The 20,574-nt window shown below is 33.5% G+C and overlaps 1 protein-coding gene across 1 annotated transcript in view; it reads left to right on the top strand.

Moving 5' to 3' along the window:
- The window catches only part of sd (TEA domain transcription factor 1 homolog scalloped), a 96,761-nt gene that overhangs the window by 64,029 nt on the left and 12,158 nt on the right, over positions 1 to 20,574 (top strand). Inside the window, exon 3 of the mRNA XM_088269992.1 lies at positions 8,423 to 8,671. Within this exon, the coding sequence (XP_088126118.1) occupies positions 8,423 to 8,671 (249 nt within the window). The remainder of the gene's footprint in view (positions 1 to 8,422; positions 8,672 to 20,574) is intronic.

Raw genomic sequence — 20,574 nt, 5'->3', positions numbered from 1 at the left:
TGAACATGCCGACCTACAGTGACAACCTTTTCACGGTTTTGTCTAATGTACATGATATTTTATATATATATATATATATATATATATATATATATATATATATATATATATATATATATATATATTTATAAATTTTAAATACACAAAATTTATATTTTCTTTTACTAATTAAACATCTCTTCGTTTCCTCACTCAAATAGATCCAACATGTCCGCTTTATATATAGTATTTGATAAATCACATACCTAAAGTTACCTGATGATGCCATGTTTTTGTAGTTATTTCTCGATTTATTAATTTAGGTAATTTAACATTAGGATCCTTATTGCATTTTACATATATTTTTTAACATTCATTCGTCGCAGAATAGTGCACTATTTACGTATTTTACTATTTGTACTTTACATCTATTCTTCTTAGAGAAACCACATTTTTACTAGATATTAATTTGCTGAAATTATTTATTTATATGCTATTTCCAATTATTTGAGAAAGTTACAACCAATTTTTAAGCTGAAAACATTCCTATAAACGTAGTATTTAATTCTGCAGCAATTGAGGTACAGTCATTTTCTTCTCATATGAAGACAAATACATTTTATCTCTGATACACGTACAAGTGTTTAGACGCGATAAACTATAGATGGATTATAGTAACCGAAGAATTTTGTAGCTGATGAAATGTTTAGTAGCGGGTATGATCGCTAATTTTCAATGTGGTAGAATAAATGCATGCTTTCCACCGGATATTGGTTAACCGTGCAAGTAGCGAGTAGTAAAGCTTCGCAGATTGCTGAACTTACGTTACAGTCACGAGTGCGAGCTAATAGTGAGTACTGTAAGTGTGGAGGTCCTCACCAAAACGTTACATTTCCATTGTAAATAATTTTGAGTAATCAAGATTTCTAGCTTGTAAAGTTGTTTTAATGATTTCTTATTGGTTTAACACAGGATTGGTCACGTCTTGTCGCAACTTTAATTAAGATTTCGATAGAGTACAGTAAACAGAACAGATTTGCATTTAAAGGATTTTTTTTTGCAGTATTAGAAATGTATCTTTTTGGTGTGGACCTCCACAAGTACCTATAGTTTTCTTGGTACAGTTTATCCGTTGCTGGTCGCAATTCGGCGCACTTTGTCCGGACTCCGGACGGTCGCGTGTCGCGGCGCCACTGGAAAATGCTAATTTATTTACTTTGCACGTTTGCCTCTAAGGGGGCCGTAAAATTCTTCAAAAGCTTTACTTTCTCACAAAAAAAGTAATTAACCACCTTTGCTTTGTTCGAGAATGCCATAAATTATATTTTTTTATTATAAATTGTCACGAAACTATCCGATATTTTACTCTAATTGTTCTTAAAAATACGAATATAGTTTATAATATGGGGCGATTAATATGCATGAAACGTGTACTAATCCTGTTTGTATGTGTCAAATGTCATTACCAGGCAAATTTAGAAAAATGAGCGGCTCATAAAAATGTTTCCTTTTGAATATACCCCAAACATACAACGTGAATAATAAATATGGGAAATGTCATTTTATATTTTTTGTGGGTACCGTGGTTAGTGTCGCGGACTCTTTAAGTCAGAGTTTCTCGGTTCGAACCCACTCTACCACAATTTGATACCTATTTCTAATAATGAGCCGCTAAATAAAAATAAATAAAAGACAAATGTTTCTCTTTTTTATAAAAAAATATTCATCTACATGCAAAAAGTATTTTCTACATAAATAAAATACGAAAAAAATATGTCTGAGCAACATATTTTTTTTTGCTGTACTGTCAATAAAAAATATAGGTTTGTATTACTTTTTGAATAGAGATATCAAACTGTTATGATAATGATTTACAATATCTTTGGATCCTCAAGTAGGTATCTATCTATCTACCGCCTTTTATATTTCTCATTGCGTTTATTTTTGTAATATACATAAATCACACCCTCAATAATAATAATAATTATAATTGCTCGCATCAGTTATGAAATAGAATAACGCCACGAATAATTTGGGCGCCTAACGGTTATAAATTAGCCGTGAGTTCGTGTGCCCCGTTCCACATCCCGCTTCCCTTATATTCCCTTCATCCCTCCGAGTGTTCTCCCGATATTAAATGCCGCATTCCACGAAGCACGTAGTGCGATCATTAATATACAGAATATATACGGCTGGGCCTCTCATCCGTCCCCCACAGTCATCCCCTTTTCAGGGGAGCGGAACTATCTTAGTTTTATACATTTTTGGCATCTAAACATAGATGAAGAAGAATATGGAATTTTAATTTAAGTTTTACTTAGGAAATAGCACTATTTAATAAAAAACTTAAATTATGGATACATTTTACTACAAAGTGACTGCCGAATCCATTGATGAAAGAATATGGAAGTCTGGGCATTTTACAGGGCTTTTTCCGTCATAGCTTGCCGTCACAGGCTTGGTTAAGTGATCAATTTACACACGTGTAACATTCACCAATTCTACCCATGATTTAAAATCACAGTAATCAATTTTCCTTCATCTGTTTTGAGATGTCAAAAATGTATAAAAAAACTCCCAAGCTAAGATAATCCAGATTTGTGAACAATTATTTGGGCACACTCAAAATCTTTTAGTTTTATTCATTTGTACGAAAGCTTTATTTGAGTTCATGTGAGCTTAATACTCACTTATCTCGTACGCCAAAAAACTTAAATTTTCCTTGCTCACACTCCTACATACTGAAACTACAGTGACATAATAACCGCAATAATTAAATACGACATTTTACATTAAGTTATATGAAGGTTTTCAGAATTCTTGGTTATGCATTTTATTATAATTTATTATGTGTTTACTATTTCTAATGTGAATTCGTGTCAGTTTCACATAACTTTTTCCATTTATTAAAAAAACTGAGGTAGATTACAAAACATTTTGGTATTTATTTTATAAACTGTTATTGGTGATCGAATTTCTAATTAAAGATAATGTTTTTTCATTACATTTTTTAATCGATAGTCATTTAGAAAAAGTTTACTCTAAAAATGTACATTGTTTATTTCTGAAGTGTTACTTACTTAAAATGAATACTTTCATTTGAATATATCGAAATGTATTGAACTTGATTTTAATCGTAAGCGATTGAATAAAAAAACGAATTTAATAACGACATCTTTAAAAGAAGTCTTTATTTGATTCGGTTCTTGATTGGATAGTTTAATACTATCAATGCACAAATTTGGTCGTGTGTTGTGTATTTGTTACTCCTAATATATTTGATAATTTATCATCAAAAGCTTTAAAGAAACGTTAACCGTGAAAAAGGTAACTAATAATCACATCACTAATTTATATCTAAAATGAAATACTAAAAGCTCGCAGGTCAATGGTTCTCATCTGCTGTTCACGTATTGAGGGTGCATTTATTGCGTTTATTTTTTTATTTGTCTCCGTCTATTAGATTTTGTGACCGTGTTTTAATGCGAGTATGACATATTTACTGTTCCGTGATTATTACTTTACCGTTTTTTTTCTCTCACACGTGCGTATTTCGGGTTCCCTCTCTGGTATTCGGACTCGAGCACTAATTTATAAGATCATCTTTTAGGCTCTCTCGACATGTTGATATTTCGCGACCAAGTGATTAAACTAAAGATTTATGTTACAAATGCAGTTTGATCACATTTTTATAAGTATTTATTACCTGACCACCGCTTTTTCTAATAGTGTATTTACATTTATTGTTTAATGTCGCTAATTTAGATTCTCAGATTTTTGATAATGCAATTTTTTTAATTTTTAGTCTCAATACAACAAATAGTTTTTTTTCCTTTTATAATTATTTTTAGTATAAATAATCATATTTTGGAATTGACCGTGTAGATATGCGTGTACGTCAACATTGTCATTATTATTTCTGACTATTTTCTTTGTCCCACAGTAAAATAGTCATATTTTTCTTAGGACAGTTTCTCTTTTAATTTATTTAAGATGCGGAATTCGTGAATTCGCCTCGCAGTTTCGGATAATTCATACGAGAAGGTAGTCGTGTTCAGTCATTCGGAATAGGAAATCAAACCACGCGGTGAAATTCCCATTCATGGAATGTATTGGCCATGATGTATAATCGCCGAATATATTACTCTGACGTAATACTCGGAAGTCGAGCGCCAAACTAAATAAATTATCATCTGTTGGTGAATGAAATCATTGTACCGAGTACACCGCATGCACAAGTCTGTGTATTACGCACCTTGAGAATAACGAACTCTAATAACAGAGATGAATGATTTATCTGTAGTCGTTAATTCGAGTGCGTGGCATATGTTAAATATATTTATTTATCTCTCTAACGAGGCAGTCTACGAATTCCGCTGTAACTTTTAAATTAAGCTTTTACCCTTTTCAGGGAGAATGTAGATGGCGTCGTGTTCCGGAAGTGGTAAATTTGCAGAAACTTCATGATACCAAAAGTTATCGGGATTGTTCTATACATCCTGTTTGCTCGGCTTCTTATTTGTTCTGGACTATAACAGCATGCTCGAAACTAAGTTATTCGGCATTTCCATCTGAGATGTTGTGAGTACCAAACCAATGGGCTGGAAGTTATATGACAACATTGTTTTGAATTAAAGTTTTGTTACTTGGGGTTTCGCCACAAATCGACGGTTAACGTTACTATAGACGAAAGCATACTTCAGTATATACGACAGTCAAATTTATTTACCTATCAGGTTAATAATTATTATGAATTATACACAAAAACACATAGGTATGTAAACAAAAGTTATTGTACATGTAAATATGAAATTTTAATTTATTGTTTCGGGTCGCCTAGTCCCAGCTTGAAGCCAAGCCGTGACGTTATAGCGCTTTATAGAATTCTCCATTTGATATTTTCATATTATAAATCTTTCATACCTGCATATTTCTTGTTTATATGAGACATAGCCAGCATTCCTTCCCTTCCGCGGGTGATTATGTTATAAGTTGTATACACATCCAGGGACTGTCTCATATGTGAACCCATACTCGAGTGGTTTTGCATATTTTGTAATTATCATATCGTTTATCCACACATGTAACTAATATTGTTTTAACTCAATCAGAAATTACTTTAACTAAATAGTACGAGCAGTATGACGCCGACAAGACAATTTAATAGTATCTGTTTTTACAAATTCGACCAATATTCGACACGAATATTGTTTTTTTCGTATAGTTTTATGTAGATAAGTCAAATTTAAATATGTATTTAAATTTTTATACACAAATACACGTACTCGAAATATTTTTTTATGATATTTGTCAAAAATGAGAATGGAAAAAAAAATTCCAACGTCTCGTAGAATCCGATATCCAATTTAAAACTAAAAACTAATCTACACGTTATTATGGTCAGAATGCTTAGTGTTATACACTGTATTGTATACTCGAGTATTTATCAAATATAAAGTATCCTTTATTCCTTCAAAAAAAAAAAATCCAGCCGATGACAGGCCGTGAGCCCTGTAAGCTCCCAACCTTCGTTAATATTCGCATTTCCTTTATGTCAATAAAACATTTCTGGGAGTGAAAGGGTGAAACATTAGGTACAGTCACGCTTCATTTGTTTTGGCAAATATTTATGTACTTGTGTATAAACTTTACCGCATGTTCGTCTGTTTCCAACTGATCTTCTGAATTAAATGTCAAAAGTACCATAAACGTTTTTGCATCATCATATCAAATGTCGACTTAATGTCACGTCTCTTCTTATAATATTACTTGGTGTATAATGTACCTATTTATATATTTTTTCAGTGTTTTTTATTTTGTTGACAATGGTAACATTAAAAATTCTACTCATTATTTTTATTACTTTGTGATGAACGTATGTGCTTTATGAAAATACTAGATCATTTACATCAGAATTTATGCATAGAATACTGCTTCGGATTGATGCGTTGTTTACTCGATCAAAATTTTTGTAAGTACGAAGTAAAATTGTAAATACAAAATGTCAAATGTTCAGGAGGGGCAAATAATTTTTTTAAAAATGCGCCAGATTTTAAAATTAAATATAATATTATTAAATGTAATGTTATTTTATCCATTCATTTAATGTTTAATTCCTAAAAATATTCAGCTAAATATAAGAAAAAAAATCACTCTTTTTCATTGTGCAATTTGTGCTTATACCAGGAGACGAGAAGGAACAGTTAAAATTAGGGATGGAAATATCAAAGCTCTCAAAATAATAACACAGTTTACCTTTCTCGGTAGCTCACATTCTTCGCCAGGTTTGCGCTCGGGTAACCCTTCCCCACTATTTACTGGAAGCTTTGTGTCTTTAACTATACAGATGTTTATGCACGTCTTATTTACCTTTACTGTATTTAATATAAAGAGCAACATTTCGCGTTTCATCTCGACTCTTCTGTTGGTGTTTCTTAGATGATGTTGGAATTTAATAAATACATAATCTTATTCTTATCGGAGAGAAAATTTATCCGAATGAACAAACCCTTTGAAGTTCTACTGATACAATAGTGCAGTTCAGTTAATATAATTTTATAGTTTTTTTTATTTAAATTTTATTTAGTAAATACTACTATTTCTTAAAATATACTGTGACACGTGTTTCGATATCGTTTCGCATCATTTTGTGTCACAGTAGACTTTCAGAAATAGAGGTATTTACTAAGTAAAACTTAAATAAAAAGTCGATAGATTTTACCACAAAGTGACAATCTATCGATCAAATCAAGTAATGAAATTTTAAAGTTGTTAGTTTTAAAGGATATTCATATGGTTGTACTTTAATAGATTTTATACATAAATATAGATTCATTTCTTGAATCGTGGGCACTCAACTCCGAATACATACATCAAGTTTGAAAGAGTTATGTGTTATCGAGTTGAATAAATCATTTCAACTTAACCACGTGAAAAATTTAAAGGAAATAATATTAATGATGTTTGGGAACTTAAATGTGTGTAAACCGTACATAGGTAATAACAGAATTGTGCAACTATGAGAATCTCATCTTCTATCTGTATATCATCGATCAGAATGTAAAACCCTTCGCCAAATATGTTCATAATTCATTTATCAAACATTTTGTGCTTAGACACTTTAACATTAATTTTTATTACGTCCCATTAGTACCACCTTTAATACTTCGTGAAGTTTTATGAACTAGCTTGCTTTGAAACTTAAATCGTGTTGGACGCCCACTGAATTTATTTATAAAATAAACCTATTATTCATCACACAATATAGTCGGCTTAATCCGTTAAGTTTTTAACTCCCATCAGAGCTTAGTCTACAGGAGAGAGTATAAACATCATGATTTGACAATCAAACGGAAGTGATTGATTCCAAAAATAATATTTTCCTACATGCGTGTGGAAAACAGAAAAAAAGGACTTTTAGAATCGATAAATTGAGTTTGATAGTTTTTTTTATCTCTCCTGTAGACTAAGCATGGAAAGAGTTAGACCTTTTATGGATTTAACATAAGATATGTACATTACAAAACATTTCAAGACGTTCAAATTCGAAGAATGTACGCATATTTAAATCAGTTTTTTTTTTTTGACTCCTTTTTCTTTATTTTATCCGCACTCAACGGTGTATGGCACTACGTCGAATCTGTGTTTTGAATCCATGGAGGTAAGGTGATCAGTTTTGCCTCTCTTATGCCAATCAAGAAAAATATTCATTTCTTCTTCTTCCTGGCTCCATTCCAACTTATCGTCTTTGTAGTCTTTTAGGATCAGCTCTCCTCGTCCTTGGGCTGTAGGTCCATCATACACAACGTAACCCAGGTCGTGCCTTCGAATCATGTTATCTTTCTGTAGCATTCACGAATTTTTTAGTCTTCCTCTAGATGTCTTTCGAGGAAGATCCATTGCCTTTCCTCTACTTTATAAGTAGAGAAAATGTAATATATATATATATATATTAGTTACACTTAGGCTTCCAAGAATGCGTTAACTCTTAATTTTATCTCTAAGGGAGACTCTTGCTCCACATCTAAATATTCGAATTTCAGCAGCTTCTAGTTGGCTAGAGAAGGTTTCATACATCGTCCAGCATTCGATCATATTTGATGATATTAACCCTTTCCACTCTGACCATTTTTTCTCATAACTGATCAGCTACTCTGATCAAAAAAATGCTACGTTTTTCTACCATTAAAATAAATATTTTGGCTCCCTAATTTTGGGACACTCTGTCCAGCAATTCGTATGACCATGTTAATTAAGATTAACTGTATTTATCTGAAATATTTTTTTTCGATTGTACTTGGGGTGATAGAGAAATCAGTGATTAAAGTTATACTTGCGCCGGGCCAGACATTGTGGCCCACGGAGCTGCCTACTAGAATCATACGGGCCAGAATGTCTGGCCTACAGAGTGGTAAGAGTTAATGAATGTTTCGTTTTCTTGCAGCGGGCGGCGTCGCGGGCAGCGTGGCGACCCCGTGGAGCGCCGCCGGGCCCCCGGACGGCGGGGCGGCGGACCCCGGCAAGCAGCACCTGGACGTGGGGGACGTCAGCGACGATGAGAAGGACCTCAGCGCGGCGGACGCGGAGGGCGTCTGGAGCCCCGACATCGAGCAGAGCTTCCAGGAGGCGCTGGCCATCTACCCGCCCTGCGGCCGCCGCAAGATCATCCTGTCGGACGAGGGGAAGATGTACGGTGAGTGAACTCGACCCAGGCTCTTATTTATACCCTACTTTTCTCTTGTATGGGAATATTCTTTCAAACTGGCGATTGAAAACGTGACAAATACCAAAATATGTTGCTGATTGCTCGGCTCAACTCGAAGCCCGCGGTGTATTGAAAACCACCATAGGCTACACGCAGTTCTCTCTTTTAGACTTAATAAGCGTCAGACAACAACTTTATTTTTCGATGCGCTGAAAAAAACTGTATTTTTTAATAATGAAAATGAAAATTTGAAATAACAAAGTCAGCTGCTGATTGCTCTACTCAATTTTCTCCTTGTCACCCATCATTCACTTTGTGTAATGCCACCTAAAAAACACAACTGTGACTAGTAGACTACATTTGACCTGATGATGGAATGATTATTCTGAAACCGGTAGTCGTGAAGTAGTGTTTTAAGTGGTGTTACACAAAGTGAACGATGAATGATAAGGAGAGTGTTATATTACGATGCCACAAAGTTAACAATGCTTTTTATGTACAAAATATATTAAAATAACTCCGTTTAAATACAGGGTACAAGGTAAATGTAGATGATTTTATTTATTCATCAAAATCAGTCATCAGAACACCAGACGAAAAAATATTGATCTCGTTTCAATTACGATTTTATTGTTGCAAATTATAATTGTAAATTAATATTATTTTGTAATCATTTCGACACATCTAATATTGTTGTATTAAACAGCATCTTCTTTAATAATACACGTATTGTGTTCCTTTGTTAAGATTATAAATGACAAGGTTTGCTTACCCCGAACATTAATAATAACTATTGATTCGTTTCTTTATTATTGTTCATAATAAAGCAATAGTTCCGTACATTGTCATCACCGCAGATTTGATAACCTGGCACCCATTGTTCCTATTTCGGTGTTATGCAAAATCGAGAAGAGTGTATTTAGCGAATGGCATTGTCCTTCCTTCAGGCACTGACGCAACCCGGGCCTATGTTTGCTTTAATAACCTTACATATTTATTATACAGAAATTAAAACAATCGACGTGTTGCTAGCGTTGTACTGCTCGTGCGCTTTTCTCGGTACGAAAATATAATGACCAACAGCGCAACATAATTGTGTTGAAATCGCACACCTAGCTTAATATTATACTGTGCCGAGAATTATTGTCTTCCTAGAATCTAGATCCGTACGTTTTTATGCAACACATTTCTATTCAACTCAAGTTTTTTATATGTTATATGTGTGTATTATGCATATATTATGAAATTTATTACCTACAGCAGCCCATCACGATCTTCTTAGAGTAGATTTAAAAAAAATAACTCGTTATTTTTTTTATATATTTGAGCACATCTTCAGTGATGATCTTATGATAAGTTGGAATTAAAATATATGAATTAAATTGAATTTAAAAAAACACAAGCAATTTACAGTATTTTTCAGCACATTTACGATCATTCGTAATACATAATATCGAAGCAATCAATTTGTTTTAGAATTACATTTATCTCATTTGGTTTGATTTATTCGTTGATGTTTTTTTTTAATATCAACGCATTACTTTAAAAAGTTCACAATACGAGTAACTAACTAAATAACTAACCGTCACGCCGCTTCCCCGCAGGGGTAAGCAGAGAGGATAGAACGCCACACCACTCTGTCTGTCTTTGCAAACATTCTTCGCCTCTTCCACGTTCATGCATCTCCTCATACGTACCCGCCAATTATTTGGACTCCTAACCTGACCGCTTTCAAGTATTTGACATACCTAAATAAATAAATATATATAATAAATAATATCATAATAATACGAGTATGTCATTACTATCATGTGCGTGCTGTTGTAATACTATATTCATAAATAAATAAATAATATAAAAAAAGTAAAAAAGTTTACTATAGTATTACTTGATGACATAAATATGTGTATTTTTTAAATAGTATACTATATCTACAATGCGCAATTGTATACTATATCTACAATGTATGCAAATGCGGACAGAACGCGTAATCATGACTACCGCTGAAATTATATTTATTTAGTATGAACATACCTATAATATTATTTATTAAATAAATCAGCCGCTTATAAATGGTAGTCATAACTCTATATACGGGTATTAGCACACATTATTTCAAAGGTCGCTTTTACATTCTTGCATTGATTTATCTGGTGCTGTACTCGTATGTGCGGCGCCTGATTGCGTGTCTACCTAGAGCCTAGAGACTGATAAGTTATTCATAATTTTAGTTTTTTTAATCTCCATATTGCTCTGATGTATTCAAACTGTGAGTTTTCTTTTTCACGCACTCGTCAATCGAAATCATTTATACAAACCGACATGGCGGAACGAGAAACTTCGTTCCCGTAATACTGTTAGCGCAATTAACTAATCAAACAAGACCCAGCTTTTCTTTTAAATTATTCAATACTATGATACGTTTTCTATTGATTTTTAATAGGATTACGATTAAATCAATTTCATCGCTATAACTCGGTAAACAAACATCGATCGTATGATTTTCTCTCTAATGTCGGTCGAATGAGAGAAGAAACGTGTTTCGATAACTGACGGTGGACTTAATTCGGTTATTCGGTTTGTTTTGCATGCCACGTAATAAATCGCTCTTCCGATTCAGAATCATCTCACGATATTACTGAATCCTTGAAACGCTTTTATATATTTTTTCTTACTTAATAAAAATATTGTGACACTCGTAATAGAACTCATCTTACTTAAATCAAAACCTCTACATAGTTTTGTCATTGTTAGTTCTACATATGACGGTTTTTTTCTGTTATGCGTGTTCTGGTGTGAACAATTTATTTATATAGGTAGTGTAAAGGCAAAGGGGTATATCTGTCTCAGACCAAATTTTACAGGAGAGCAAAAACAAACTTGTGAAATGAAATAACTCATTTGTTTTATGTATTTTTATATGTACATATCTTAATAAAACTAAATAAGTATTGCAACTACAGCTATATCCTTGTGCCAAATTATGGAATACACTATTTTAGACATTAACACTACCGATATATATATAAATATATATATATATATATATATATATATATATATATATATATATATATATATATATATATATATATATATATATGTATATATATATATATATATATATATATATGTATATATATATATATATATATATATATATATATATATATATATATATATATATATATATATATATACATATACATATACATATATATATATATATATATATATATATATATATATATATATATATATATATATATATAACGTGGTAATATTTTCCTTTTGAAAATTAAGTGTAAATAATATGTAAAGTGGGTGTATAATAATAAAATAAACAATGTGTTGCTTTGTAATTAAAGTTTATTCTTAATTTATCTTTATAATAATTTTTATATCTATCTATCTATCTATCTATCTGATTCTGACAGTTAATAATATTATCGGAAGTCTTTTGTTTTATTCTGAGCGACGCATGCGGCATCTGGTGGTAGAACTGTTTTATGTAGGTACTTTTTGTAAGTACTTAATAAAATGTATAGGTAGGTACCTAGGTATTTTATTACATCTCCCCCCTTGGGGATGAAAATTCATAGTAAAATTTTCACTCGTCCTCCGGATCATCTTCTCTTTTTTTCTTTCTTTTTTTCTTTCTTGTTTTTTTTTTCTTTCTTTCTTTTTTTTTTCTTTTTTTTCCGTTCTTTTTTTTCTTTCTTTTTTTTGTATTTTTTTTTTCTTCTTGACCCTTTTAAAGTAGACACAGTTTTTCTCAATCCATTTGTTTTTTTCTTTTGAATTCCTTCATTTTTATTCAGATCTCTTAAAGTATCTTCTAATATAATCAAATGTACAACTTTTAATTGTTCATCTGCATTTTTATTCGATTCTAAAACTGGGTTCCGGCTTAGACAATCTACTTCTAAATTTTTCTTTCCTGGAGTATATTTTATTTCATCTTTCGTAGAAGTTTTTTCTACTTTATTTTTATTTTCATTTTTCAAGCACTGTTTCTGTGTTATTTGTATGTCTTCATTTTTATTCTGATCTTTTAAAATATCTTCTAATTTAACCAAATTTACAACTTTTAATTGTTCATCTGCATTTTCATTCGATTTTAATACTGGATTCCTGCTTAGACAATCTACTTCTAAATTCTTCTTTCCTGGAGTATATTTTATTTTATCTTTCGTAGAAGTTTTTTCTACTTTATTTTTATTTTCATTTTTCAAGCACTGTTTCTGTGTTATTTGTATGTCTTCATTTTTATTCTGATCTTTTAAAATATCTTCTAATTTAACCAAATTTACAACTTTTAATTGTTCATTTGCATTTTCCTTCGATTCTATTACTGGATTCCTGCTCATACAATCTGCTTCGAAATTCTTCTTTTCTGGAGTATATTTTATTTTATATTTTGTAGAAATTTTTTTCATATGATTTTTATTTTTAATTTTATCACTAGTTCTTAAATTTCCACGTCTTCTTAGATTATCTTCTAATCGTTTTCTTTGATCATCTTCTAATTTTTCTCTCTCACTCCGAACATATTGTAGTAATTGTTTTAATACATCTAATGTTTCATCATCCATTTCCAATTAACAAAATTGTCGTTTTATAACGTGGTAATATTTTCCTTTTGAAAATTAAGTGTAAATAATATGTAAAGTGGGTGTATAATAATAAAATAAACAATGTGTTGCTTTGTAATTAAAGTTTATTCTTAATTTATCTTTATAATAATTTTTATATCTATCTATCTATCTATCTATCTGATTCTGACAGTTAATAATATTATCGGAAGTCTTTTGTTTTATTCTGAGCGACGCATGCGGCATCTGGTGGTAGAACTGTTTTATGTAGGTACTTTTTGTAAGTACTTAATAAAATGTATAGGTAGGTACCTAGGTATTTTATTACATATATATATATATATATACATATATATATATATATATATATATATATATATATATATATATATATATATATATATATATATATATATATATATATATATATATATATATATATATATATACATTTATATTTATATATATATATATATACACGCATAGGTTATATTTGAATGGGTGATATCACCTCTTGTAAGGGTAGAGGCAGGGAACATGGTCTATGGACCAGCCTTGTTCTGTTTGAAGCAGTTTCACTTTCTTTTGCTTCGTTGGTCTGGATATCTCCAGTCGGCCGTGCTCTCTTCCAGGTAAATAGATCCGAAAGAGTTGTGAATTGCCCCGTACTGAATTTCCCTTTGTACCCTCCGCCCGCTCCCCCCCCCCCTCCGCCCCTCCCGCCGCCCTTCTGCCAGTCTTTCATAGTGTGCCCCCACCCCCTTTGTTGAATGTAACCATACTTCTTTGACATTCATACGGCGTGGAGCTCCTCGAGTGAACAGATACCGTGAATAGTTTGTTAGATACAATTTGCGAGGCAACGATCTTCTATTTCCCCAATAGCGGACTTTGTGTGTTGAGAGGAAAATTTTCACCGTTTTTATTGGCTATTCTCTATTTACATTCAAATTTAAATCGTAAAAAATGGTGTATTTTTCTCTTTTTATCAAGTACAAATATTAACATAGTAAATATTTCTTTTGTGTATAACAATCACCCGCAAAAAATATCATTAAACAAGACCGACACAACAATTTTTATCTTTCCAATTTGTTCTAGGACCTAAATTTTTTATTTATTTTCATGAATTTTACTCTAACAAAAAGAAAATTAACTATGAATAAAAAACGTTTAAAAAAAGATTCCATAATTATCTTTATGCCTTGTACTATTAAATTATTTTCTGTTCTATTCGGATTTTCACTTGCAGATTTAAGCATGTACAGTACATTCGTTCTTAATGTTCTCATTCCCAATTTTCAGCACGTGTAATTCCTCTAGCTTTGTGCGCTTTTTTGATGGCACCCTTTCAACCGCGCGGTATTAGGTTTATGTTCAAACAGACTTACTTATATTCGACTATGTTGATTTTCCTTTATAGCTCATTGTTTTGTTCGCCGTACTTTTATTTATAGGTTCGATTTCTAGAATAACCTTTCATATTCTTGATTATTTTCCCATCGAGTTGACGCTTAAGGGATGAGACTAATCGCTATCACTTTACTTCGCTGTATATTATTACATTATTAGGACCGGATTAGAGAGATAATGTTGTGGGCCTCTATTACTCACTTCATATTGTTTATACCTCAATTTGATATCAAATATATTAAACAACAAAAATTATATCTGTCGTTGTACTATACAAACAATATTATAGAAGTAGGCTATCCCAATGAACGACAGGTATTTCAAATTGAGTGAAATTCCACTACCTTTGTATGAATTATTTGTATCATTTACAAATTCGAAATATGTATGTATTTTCATTACTTTCTACATACAAAGTATATTGTATATACTCTATTATTATTATATTTTATATATTAAGGTGAAAAATAATTATTCTGTTATGTCGTTTTGAATGTTATAATTACTGCAAATTTAAAGCGCCCTTTCTTTAAAGTGATTTCTCACGAAAACGGCGCTATATAAATTCTCCAATAAATAATAATGATAATAGAAAAGTTAACTTAAGCTGGCTTGAGTATGCAACCCCGACTTCCCAAGCCATTGGTGCTATTTTCCGTTTCCTCTCTTATGGTACCTACTATACCACCTCTATTTCCTTTCACATATAATCTTCGTCCTGAGCTGCTTCACTTACGTTGCTTACATTCCATCAGATATATTTACCCCTATATCCATGAATGTACAGCGCAGGACTTGTCACCCAACTTTCATATAGTCCCGATCGAGAAAACGCCACGTTGATTCGATGCGGTACCCTATGCACCACTCGTGTGTGGATAAACTTATTTAATTATATCTGTTGTCCATTTTCCTTTGTTTGTACGCTTCAGTTGGCTTTGATGTGTATCCGTACCTGTGAGAATATTTAGTGCTTTATATTTGTGACGTAGAAGAGACAAAGAAAGGAGTCCCGAATACCGCGACTTGATTACACCTCGCATTCTTCTCTGTTCCGCAATAAATTCCCTCCACTAATAAAGCTTTAACCCGTTTTTCACTGTCGCTTGTTTTCTTTTATTCTACCGGATATATTTCACTTGACGAAGTACAATTAAAGGCGGGAATTCCGCAATGTCCCTTTTACGGCGTTTAATCTAAACCCGTTACGGAAAAACCGCAAGTCGCGTTTTGTCCTGCGACCTTTGCTTAATGCAAAGCGTAAATGAGTTATCCTTAGCCTCTTTTTCTTTGTGAGCTTGTCAGACCCCCCCCCCCCCCGCCCTGCCCACACTCCCACACTCCTGCCACCGTCGCCTGACGACTCTACAAAAAGCTCTCCGCAATGGCGACCACAACCTTTTTATTACAAAAAAAACTGTCTTTGATCAACTTTCTTTACTCTTAGGATTATATCAGCTCCCTTAAAAAGTTAAACACTTTATTTAAAAATAAAAGAACCCTGTGAGGTTTATTTTCGTTTTTAGCTAACTAATTTTTAAACTTTGCATTTAAAACCCGTTATTTTAATTGCGGACTTTTCCATTTCATAATGTTAAATTATAATAGAATCAAAATAGAATCAACGCATTTCTTTATTTTGCTAATAGGGCAACATATTTAATAAAAGGCAGAATTATTAAGGTTTTAAAAATTGTCAAGAAACACAGACAGATAGATGTTCGAATATGGATAGCTAATTTATTGATTTGGCGTTTAATTTGTAGAACTCCATTTTAAGGTATGTATTAATTTTAAATCAAACAGATTTTTTGAGTTTACTAAATTTATTTTATTAACTAAAACACATACAAAAATTATATTGTGACAATTGTTTCGCCTTGTTAGGGCATTATCAAACGAATGTCATTCGTATAATAACCATATTCATCTTCTTCTTTATTAAGATGTCAAAAAGGTTAAAAATTCTTACATTAAAAAAATATATTTCGTTATTTTATATCTCGGACCACTGATTTGGGTCCGGTAGCATGGCGCTTGGCGCTTGGCGCATGGCCGCCGAAGAGCCCGCGCGTCCGACACAACATTCACTTTATTACGGTGTCTGGTAATATGCGTAATTCGAGTCGAGAGCGGCTCGCTCACCCCGTTTAATTAAATGTTCCTCCACCCCGCGGAGCCGCAGGGGTGGCCAACTCCGGAGCCGACTAATTAATTTGTGATGCACCCGCGTCGCTCGCTGACTTCTCACCGATGCGGTGCTTTGATTCCTTCCAACTTTTTAAGAATTGACGAGCACATTTCTTTTTTGAAAATGCACCATGATTATTATTAACGAGTTGCCTCAATCGTTAACTAGTTGCAATTATTTCATTAATTGAGTCGGCAGTCACTTTGTGGTAAAATATATCCATTTTTAATTTAAATTTGACTTGGTAACTACCACTATTTCTTACAATTAACATTATGACAATGACTAAAGCCTCGCCCCTATTTTCTATGTTCTCACTGATAAAAAAAAAGAAACAGCTCCTAAACCTTCTTCATTCTTCATTGTCCCAAGAACAAAACTCTGTTTGAATTTTTTTCTTTTAATTTTTGTGTCCTCAGCGGAAGATTTATTGTATAAATATAATTTCAGTGCATTTTTGTTACAACCAGTGAATGCTTTTTAAACGCTTTTTTGTATTTTATCTGAAATACCATTTTCTTGGAATATATCGCTCCCAATTGAAAATCAATTTAAGGTTGTTCAATATTCAATTTACCGCTCGTGAAATAGATTTAGATTGCATCATTTGTCGGGGAAATCATCTGTCCCGAAACCATTTTCTTTTTTATGAGGGTTCCGAATCCTCTCCCTCGCGTCTCGCGATGCCGGTACGCGGTGTAGTGTGAGTGTGCACGAGCACACATGTCCCGCCGTAAATCGGGCGCTCTATGGCGTGCGATATTGAAACTAGATTTGCATACACATTTATCACGGGGCTCGCTACACTACGTACTCCCTGTAACAACTACTGGCTTATCGCTTCGTTCCGAAAGGGGTGCATGGATATTCGCAAACTCATCCCTTATTTTTATTGAACTTCTCGAAGCTTTAGTCATCCACTTAGGGTTTTTTAACGATTGCATGTAATAATAAAATTGATTATCCTACTACGTCGCTATCTTAATACTGTTATATTACCTAGTTTCCTGCAAATTAATGAAAGATAATTTTTAATTAATTAATGGTTTGTTGCAATTATGCGTACGAAAGATATTGTTTTTTTTTTAAATATATTTGTAATGTAAAATATACTCACAATTGTCTGATGAAAAATCACTCGTATTATTTGTGTATTATTTCAATGCATGTAGGTTACTTTTACTTTCGCTTACATCACTAATTTGATGCTACACTTGGTAACTAAGACGCGGGCTTGTAATCAAAATATAATTCATCTTACGGCTTGTATAATTTTTTACTCATTTGATTTTATTTAAAATAATTTCGCTTTCTGGGCAACTGCCGCCTTAATTATACCGGGAAACGCTATTGCGATAATTTAAATGTTAATATTACCTAGTACTAGTAGTTTTACTATTCACCTGTATATGAAAACATCTGTAGTTTTCGAAACTAGTCGTGTGTAATGAAATAAAACTCATTTAGTGGTATTATACAAGTGATTTTTTTTTAAATAATCAACATGTCATTCCATCAATTTAGTGCCGAGCAACAAATAAAAGTACTATTGATTGGGGCAAATTAAAATCGTATCATTGAATTAGCGAGATTTGGATTCCTCGTAGAGGTACGATGATACAGTTTTCTCGGGACATCTTGTCGCGGGTGGGATGGGAGTGTTGTAGACTGCAAACCGGGAGAAGTAGGGCGCGAGGGTTGGCCGACGGATAATTCTCGGCACGGGTACGCAATTCCCTCCTAAACATTCGAGAGCGGCGCTACATTGGCCATTTGTCATTAATAATGTTGGATGAAGGTAGATTCCGCCATATTGGCTAGCGTTATTGTATTGTTGTTCGGTTCGCCTCGGCGTATCCGAGCTCCGTACCATTGTTTGTGGCGCGTTTATTGACTTAATAAATCAAAAGCTTAATCATAAATACGAGTGGCCGTAACCGCGTGTGATTGCGTGTTCCGAGAATGTTGACTTTTATTCAAAACCGGAGTGGAATGATCGCCTTTTCTTGTTCATTCTTTTATTGTAATAATTTAGTTAGACATTTCCGAAAAATAAGATTTGTGGAAAAACGCAAAAGTGTACGCGAGTCTTGATTTTACATATCGCCAACATTGAAATGCTACCTTTACTTTGTATAATGTTTATTTCACGCGACGTTAAATGAAGATAACAAATTTATTTTAATTTGTCAAAATTATTACATTTCAAAAAAAATCCTTCAATATCTTAATTACTTATCGACTAAAAATATGACAATCTTTTTCATTTAAAAAAATGTCATTTTTATCGAGTTTATTACAAATGTATTATGATTGCGTAGTTCGTATTTATTATCCGATTGAAAATGAACACAAAGAGTGTAGAAACCACCCGTGGCTGAAAAAGTGTACGACCGGCCAAAGTATTCCAAACTTTAAAGTGGGCCAGTTAAGAGCGGGGTTTACTGTATAGGAAAGCCGGGAAAAGCCGAGGCTCGAGAAAGAGCTTTTCCCTTCGTACCTTCCCGAATGTGGGTCGCGTGTCCTCGAAAAGGACCTTTCTACTCCCGCATCGCCGATCAGTATTTCCGAACTCGGACGCAGTACATTATTCGAAGGAGTTATATCCAGTTTAAAGGGAGTCAGTTTAGTTTCCGGTCGGTCGCTTTCGATCTCTGGAGATATGATCGATCCTCTTCCGGGGCGGGGAGCGCAAGAAGCGGGAAGCGGGAAGCAGGAAGCGGACCGACATAATTACCCACAACTCGGCTGGACATGTCGGCGAAAGTTCACCCGTGGAGTTTCCTTTGCCAATTTATTATTACTTTGTTCCTCGGTCTTGAGGAGTGTCTGTCGGTCGCTCCCGAGGTAAATTAATTTTAAAAAGGGGTGGGCGAAGTTTAACGGGGAAACTTTATATAAAATGTTTCAGTGGCTTCAGCGAAAATGTTTCGGCGATCGCTGTTTTCATTATTGGGTTCGCGTTAATGAACGTCGCATTTATTCAAATACTATATCGGATATTCTTAACAGCATCAAACTCTTAGAATATAATATGTCAATATAAAAAATATTAAAAACGCATATTTTTCGTAATGTTCGTTTTATTATCGTCATGAATTCGCTCGAGTATGATCGATGCAATAATTTTTTTTTGTAGAAATGTACGCGATTCTTAATCCTCTTGACGAGAATATGTCGAACATTTCCATCGGCATCCAGACGGCGATTTCCATCACCTAGAATCCGGCGAGCCAGTACATAGAGCAGTCTGACCGCGGACATTATTATTACGCCGAGTGGCGGTACTGGCCGGCAGTGGATAGTGGATATTTACCGAAAGGCGGCCAGAAGATATTGTCACGCTCGCAATTTTGAAGATGAATGTTTCTCCGCACGAGTGTCCACTGGGCGGGCGGGGGTGGGAGGGGCGGCAGGGCGGGCGGCCGGGGAGGGCGGACCGAAACTATGCGAAGAATGCGCAATTAGTGAGCGAGCGCGCGCCCCCAACCAGCGCTACGTACAAGAAAATATAAAGAAGGGCGGGATGAGAACCCCCGAGACGGGGGGGCGAGGGGATACCTTGACAGGGGCCGGGCCTATTCTCATTTCACTTTGGTCGATTCTTATCACAAAGGGTTTCTAGCAATTCGACAATTTGTCCTCGTGATAAAGAGGCGGGAGTGGTAGTCGACATGGACTTTTCCGACGCT

The sequence above is a fragment of the Brachycentrus maculatus genome, unplaced genomic scaffold, assembly GCF_059751285.1.
Source record: "Brachycentrus maculatus isolate JH-2025_06_01 unplaced genomic scaffold, ASM5975128v1 h1tg000370l, whole genome shotgun sequence".
NCBI lineage: Eukaryota > Metazoa > Arthropoda > Insecta > Trichoptera > Brachycentridae > Brachycentrus > Brachycentrus maculatus.
Note: the sequence above shows the minus strand (reverse complement) of the source record. Positions and strands in the feature narration are given on the sequence as shown.